The sequence below is a fragment of the Pristis pectinata genome, chromosome 43 (genome assembly GCF_009764475.1).
Source record: "Pristis pectinata isolate sPriPec2 chromosome 43, sPriPec2.1.pri, whole genome shotgun sequence".
Classification (NCBI taxonomy): domain Eukaryota; kingdom Metazoa; phylum Chordata; class Chondrichthyes; order Rhinopristiformes; family Pristidae; genus Pristis; species Pristis pectinata.
This window is the reverse complement of record NC_067446.1, coordinates 3,554,508-3,561,593: the sequence shown is the minus strand read 5'-3', so window position 1 is coordinate 3,561,593 and position 7,086 is coordinate 3,554,508. Positions and strand designations below refer to the sequence as shown.

The window sequence follows — 7,086 nt, the reverse complement described above, 5'->3', positions numbered from 1 at the left end:
TCTTACCTGCATCTACCTGTCACCACCCTGCGCCCGCCCCGCCGCCCCTATCACTGCTCAGCTTTCCCCTCCTATATATCGGGCTTCCCCCTTTCCCTCTCTCCAGTCCTGAAGAAGGGGCCTGACCCCAAACGTCGACCGCCTGCTTTTCTCCGCGGATGCTGCCTGGACCTGCTGAGTCCCTCCAGCGTCACCGTGTTTCTCAGCCGCCAAAGCATCTCCCCTCCCGCGGCGCGGAGCTCCCTCCGCGCCGCCCCTCCCGCAGAACTGCAGGCGAACGGGTCGAGAACACTGTAGCCTGCGTGTGTGTGTGTGTGTGTGACTGAGAGACCCGGCTGTGCCCCGGCAACGACTGGAAACACATCCGTGCGAACGCTCCCAGGAGGGACGGATCGAGAAAACAGAGCCACGGGTTTGCACCAAGGATTTCCGTCTGTTCCCCAAGGGCTCCACACTCATCTGTTTACGTCCTCACCGTGTGGGGGTGTGTGTGTGTGTGATATGCATCTGTGTGTACCTGTGTCTGTGTGTGTCTGTCTGTGTGTGTGTTACTGTGTGTGACTGTGTGAGCCTATGTATGTGTTTGTGTGTATGTGTCTGTGTGTGTCTCTGAGTGTGTCTGTTGTGTCTATTAATGCGTCTGTGTGCGTGTGTGTGTGTATGTCTGTGAGTGTGTCTGTGTGTGTGTCTATTAATGCATCTGTGTGTGTCTGTCTGAGTGTGTGTGTGTGTATTGATGCGTCTGTGTGTGTCTCTGTGTGTGTGTGTGTGTCTATTAATGCATCTGTGTGCGTGTGTGTGTGTGTATGTCTGTGTGTGTGTCTATTAATGCATCTGTGTGTGTCTGTGTCTGTCTGAGTGTGTGTGTGTGTATTAATGCGTCTGTGTGTGTCTGTGTGTGTGTCTATTAATGCGTCTGTGTGCGTGTGTGTGTGTATGTCTGTGAGTGTGTCTGTGTGTGTGTCTATTAATGCATCTGTGTGTGTCTGTGTCTGAGTGTGTGTGTGTGTATTAATGCGTCTGTGTGTGTCTGTGTGTGTCTCTGTGTGTGTGTGTGTGTCTATTAATGCATCTGTGTGTCTGTGTGTGTGTGTCTCTGAGTGCGTCTGTGTGTGTGTCTGTATGTGTGTCTCTGAGTGTGTCTGTGTGTGTGTCTATTAATGCGTCTGTGTGTGTGTGTCTCTGAGTGTGTCTGTGTGTGTGTGTGTCTATTAATGCGTCTGTGTGTGTGTCCGAGTGTGTGTGTCTTTGATTGTGTGTGTCTATTAATGTGTGTGTGTCTGTGTCTCTGAGTGCGTCTGTGTGTGTGTGTCTCTCTCTCTCTGAGTGTGTGTGTGTGGGCAGGGAGTGTTTCCCAGCTTCACCATCCACCCCCCCACCCCCCCCGGGTGTGGGACCCGGGGACAGAGGTTGGGAGGGGTGGGGAGGTACCGCATGCTCCCCCACCATCGCTGACCCCCCCTGCCCCCTGCCCCAGGTGATGGACTGCGCCATGCCACTGATTGGGGAGCACCAGGATGAGGACAAGCAGCTGATCGCGGACCTGGTGGTGACCCGGATGAACCAACTCCTGCCTCGGACGTCCGTCCCGTCTCCGGTCCGACCCTCTGTGGCCCAGCAGCAGGTAACGGGGAGGGGAGCGGGAGGGGTGGGGGGGGGGGTTGTGGGCTGTCGGCAATCCTAACCCGCTCCCCCGTTCCTGCACTCCTCCCGCAGCGCGGAGCTCCCTCACCGCCCCTCCCGCAGCGCGGAGATCCCTCCTCGCCGCCCCCTCCCACAGCGCGGAGATCCCTCCTCGCCCCTCCCTCAGCGCGGAGCTCCCCCCCCCCGCCCCTCCCGCAGCGCGGAGATCCCTCACCGCCCCTCCCGCAGCGCGGAGATCCCTCCTTGCCGCCCCTCCCTCCGTGCGGAGATCCCTCCTTGCCGCCCCTCCCTCCGTGCGGAGATCCCTCCTCGCCGCCCCTCCCGCAGCGCGGAGATCCCTCCTCGCCGCCCCTCCCACAGCGCGGAGCTCCCTCCCCGCCCCTCCCGCAGCACAGAGCTCCCTCACCGCCCCTCCCTCAGCGCGGAGCTCCCCCCCCCCCCCGCCCCTCCCACAGCGCGGAGATCCCTCCCCGCCCCCTCCCTCAGCGCGGAGCTCCCTCCCCACCCCTCCCTCAGCGCGGAGATCCCCCCCCGCCCCTCCCGCAGCGCGGAGATCCCTCCTCGCCGCCCCTCCCTCAGCGCGGAGCTCCCTCCCCGCCCCTCCCTCAGCGCGGAGATCCCTCACCGCCCCCTCCTTTGCGGACGGTCCCGCGGTCTCGCCACCCCTCCCCCCCACCCCCCGGACTAATGGCCACCCTCTCCCGCAGGTCCCCCAGCCCAGCCCCGCGGCCTCCACTCCCATGGCGACCCGCCAGAACCCCGGACTCCACCAGGGACCCCTCCCGCAGCAGAGGCCGACTCCGCAAGGTAACCAGGGTGACGGGGCCTTCTTGGGAGGTTCATCCGGGGCTCCCTCCCCCCCCCCAACCCCCCACCCCCAGCTGAGCGGGCTCTTCCTGTGCCCATCGGATCCGGATCACCCGGGGAGCCGGGACGGGCGCCAGGGATCGGGGTTCTAGCGAGGTCCTCAACGTCCGCAAGGCCCTACGGTGCGGGAGCAGGAGCTTTAGGCCATTCGGGCCATCGCGTCTGCTCCCCCACCCCACCCACCCTTACCGATCGAGAACTCGGCCGTCAACACACCCAGTGACTTGCCCTCCGTGGCAACGGATCCCACGGATTCACCGCCCTCCGGCTGAAGAAATTCCTCCTCGTCCCAGTTCTAAAGGGGCGTCCCTTCATTCCGAGGCTGTGCCCTCGGATCCCGGACTCCCCCGCTGATGGAGACACCCTCCCCGCGTCCGCTCTATCCTGGCCTCTCAGTGTCCGGGAGGTTTCAGTGAGATTCCCAACCCCTCACCCTCCTGAACTCCCATCGAGTACAGGCCCAGAGACGTCAAACGTTCCTCGTACGTTAACCCTTTCGTTCCCTGTGAACCTCCTCTGGACCCTCTCCAGGGCCCAGCTCATCCTCCCTGAGATACGGGGCCCAGAACTGCTCACAATCCTCCAGATATGGTCTGACCAACGCCTCATAAACCCTCAGCGTTACGTCCTTGCTTTTATGTTCTGGTCCTCTGGAAACGAACACTAACGTTGCATCCGTCTTCCTTGCTACTGACTGCTGACTACCGAATCAGTGCGGATGGGTGACCACGTCTCCTCCTCGCCGGCCCACCTCGAGGCTCCGTGCTGAGACCCCCCCCCCCACCGCTCTTACTGCCTCGCCACCCACCCCACACACCCCCCCGCGGCCGCACAAGATTCGCCGCCGACCCCCACCGCTGTGGGGCGGCTCGGAGGCGGCGAGACCGGTCGCCCCGGTGTCGCGGCCACAACGTCGGCAGAACTGAAAGAGCTGGTCGTCGACTTCAGGGAGGGGGAACGTGCGCCCCGTCTACGTTGGGGGGAGATGGGCGGTGGGGAGAGAATCAGCCCTGGGCGGTAACGTCGCGGACGACCCGTCCCGGGCCCCAGAACGTCGACGGGATCACAAGGAAGGCACGTCAGTGTCTTTACTTTCTTAGGAGATTAAATTAGTAAATTGGTTTTTTATTGTCACGTGTACCAAGGTACACTGAAAACCTTTGCATCCCGTTCACACAGGTCAGTACATCGAGGTCGTACAAGGGAAACGCAATAACAGAATGCAGAATAGAGTGTCACAGTCACAGAGAAAGTGCAGTGCAGGCAGACAATAAGGTGCAAGGGCCACGACGAGGGAGATCGTGAGGTCAAGAGTCCATCTTATCGTTCAGCAGTCCTATAACAGCGGGGTGGAAGCCGTCCTTGAGCCTGGTGGGACGTGCTCTCAGGCTTTTGTATCTGGGAGAGGGGGAGAAGAGAGAATGTCCCGGGGTGGGTGGGGGGGTCTCTGACTATGTCGGCTGCTTTCCCGAGGCAGCGGGAAGTGTCGACGGAGCCCGCGGAGGGGAGGCTGGTCTCCGCGACGCGCCGGGCCGTGTCCGCGACCCTCTGCGGTTTCTGGCGGCCCCGGGGCAGAGCAGTTGCCGTCCCGAGCCGGGACGCATCCGGATGGGATGCTTTCGGTGGGGCATCGATAAAAATCGGTGAGGGCCGAATTTCTTCAGCCTCCTGAGGGAGCAGAGGCGCCGGTGAGCTTTCTTGGCCGTGGTGTCTCCGTGGTTGGACCAGGACAGGCTGTTGGTGATGTTCACTCCTGGGAACTCGAAGCTCTCAACCCTCTTGACCTCAGCACCGTTGATGTAGACAGTAGCATGAGCACCACCCCCGTTCCTGAAGTCAGTGACCAGCTCTTTTGTTTTGCTGACGTTGAGGGGAAGGTTGTTGTCATGACTCCATGTCACTCGGCTCTCTATCTCCTTCCTGTACTCCGGAACTCACCGCTGTCTGAGATACGGCCGACAACGGTGGTGTCATCTGCAAACTTGTAGATGGAGTCAGAGCAGAATCTGGCCACACAGTCGTGAGTGTACAGGGAGTAGAGCAGAGGGCTGAGGACGCAGCCTCGTGGGGCACCAGTGTTGGGAGTAATCGTGCCGGAGGAATTGCTGCCCGTCCTCACTGACTGCGGTCTGTTGGGCAGAAAGTCAAGGATCCAGTCGCAGAGGGAGGTGCTGAGTCCCAGGTCGATGAGCTTAGACCTGGAATTAGGGTATTTGAAGGCGTTGAGACCCCACTTGGGAGTACCGCGCACGGTTCTGCTCACCACACGGCCAGAAGGCTGCGGTGGCAGAGGGAGCACGGAAGAGACTCACGGGGGCTGCGGTTGGAAGGAGAGGTTGGGCAGGACGCGTCTATTCTCCCCTGGAGCGTCCGGGGTTTATAAAATTCCGGAGGGTGAGCTGGGGGGGGGGGGGGGGGGGGGGGGTCACAGAGAGGGTGGGTAACGTCTTTACCCCGGGGGTCGGGGAGTCTTAACTGGAGGTCACAGGTTAAAGCTGAGAGGGGAAAGATTTAAAGGGGCAGGTTTGTTCACCTGGTGGTTCGGGGGTGGTTCGTAGGGTCAGATAAGAGGGGGGGGAACAGGCCGTTCGGCCCGAACGGTCCGTGGCAGCCAAGTTGAGCCAACTTTAGCTTATGGGGTGTCGGCTTTCGTAAGTCGTGGGATGGAGTTTAAGAGCCGCGAGGTAATGATGCAGCTCTATAAAACCCTGGTCGGACCACACTTGGAGCACTGTGTCCAGTTCTGGTCGCCTCATTATAGGAAGGATCTGGAGGCGTTGGAGAGGGTGCAGAGGAGATTTACCAGGATGCTGCCTGGTTTAGAGAGGATGCATTATGAGGAGAGACTTAGGGCTTTACACTTTGGAGAGGAGGAGGATGAGAGGAGACATGATAGAGGTGCACAAAATATTAAGAGGAATAGATAGAGTGGACAGCCAGCGCCTCTTTCCCAGGGCACCGATGCTCAATACAAGAGGGCATAGCTTTAAAGTAATGGGTGGGAAGTTCAAGGGAGACGTCAGAGGGAGGTTTTTCACCCAGAGAGTGGTTGGGGCGGGGAATGCGCTGCCTGGGGCGGTGGTGGAGGCAGGTACATTGGTCAGATTCAACAGATTGTTAGATAAGCATATGGAGGGATTTAAAATAGGGGGATATGTGGGAGGAAGGGGTTAGATAGTCTTAAGGTCGGCACAACATTGTGGGCCGAAGGGCCTGTACTGTGCTGTACTGTTCTATGATACAACTGGGAGGGAACGTGAAGGCAGCAACGGTTTCCGGGCCCCTCAAGGGCCGGCACGGACCAGTCGGGCCGAATGGTGTCCCCCTCCCACCACCGCTTCCCTCTCTCTCTCTCTCTCTTGTCTCGCCACAGGTGGCCCACAACAGCCTCCGGCCCACCAGGGGCACCGTCCGGGACCCCCGTCCCACCAGAGACCGCCGCCGCAGGGCCAGCAGATCCCGGGCCTGAGCCCGCAGGCCGGGGCCCCGGCGGCTCAGCAGCAGAGGGCACCGAGTCCCACCGGGCAGCCGATCCAGCGCCAGCTCAGCCCGATGGGGCACCCCGGCCAGCAGCAGACCCCGGCGGGACGGGGCGGAACGCCCCAGCCGGCCCGGACCCCCGGCCAGACCTCGCCTCAGCCTCCCAGGCAGGCCTCGCCCCAGTTGCCCCGGCAACCGGGCCTGGCGGGGCCTCACTCCCCCCAGCGGCAGCCCTCGCCGGGCCCCAGCCTGCCGGGCAAGGCCCAGGGCCCCGGCGGGGGGCAGGCCAGGCTGTCGGGCCAGGGGACGTCCCAGCGGCAGGGCCAGGGGGCTGGCCCCCAGCCCCGGGGGCCCCCGAGCCAGCAGCAGCCCGGCCGGATGCCGCCGACCACTCAGCAGCCCAGGCCCATGGCCCAGGGGCAAGGCCTGGCGGGGCCTGGTCAACAACAACAACAACAACAGCAACAACAGGCCCGGCCCGTCGTCCACCAGAAGCCCCCGTCTCTCCAGAAGGCCCCCCAGCAGGACGCCGCCGGGCCGCAGCCCCACATGAAGTGAGTGCCCGTCTTGGTGGGGTGGGGTTTTGGGGGGGTGGGGGAGCGGTGGCGCGCGCTCGGGGGCTTTGCTCGTCCCAGCTCGCCTCGCCTGAGGGGGTAGGGTGGGGCGGGTTTCGATCCGTCCGCCAGGTGGTGGCCTACTTTGGGCTACCTGGGCCTCAGCCGGCCTACCTGGGCCTAAGTCAGCCCACTTGGGCCTGGCCTGGCCCACGGGGGCGGAATCAGCCCAGTTCGGCCCACCTGGGACCAAACCAGCCCATTTCAGCCCACCTGGGTCTAAACCGGCCCACTTTGGGACCAACCTGAGCCACTTCAGCCTGAACCGGCCCAGTTGGGCCAGGTTCGGCCTAAACCAGCCTACCTTGGCTCACCTGGGCCTAGATCAGCCCACTTTGACCTGGCTCGGCCTAAACCAGCCCACTTCAGCCTACCTGGGCCTAAGCCAGCCCACTTGGGCCTGGCCTGGCCTAAACTGGTCCACTTCAGCCCACTTTGGCCTATCTGGGTCTGAACCGGCCCATTTCAGCCAACCTGGAAC

The 7,086-nt window shown here is 62.2% G+C and overlaps 1 protein-coding gene across 1 annotated transcript in view; it reads left to right on the top strand.

The window, feature by feature from the left end:
• The window catches only part of LOC127566565 (synapsin-1-like), a 48,405-nt gene that overhangs the window by 38,068 nt on the left and 3,251 nt on the right, over positions 1 to 7,086 (top strand). Inside the window, exons 9-11 of the mRNA XM_052008981.1 lie at positions 1,478 to 1,624; positions 2,352 to 2,451; positions 5,885 to 6,545. Coding sequence (XP_051864941.1) covers positions 1,478 to 1,624; positions 2,352 to 2,451; positions 5,885 to 6,545 — 908 coding nt within the window. The remainder of the gene's footprint in view (positions 1 to 1,477; positions 1,625 to 2,351; positions 2,452 to 5,884; positions 6,546 to 7,086) is intronic.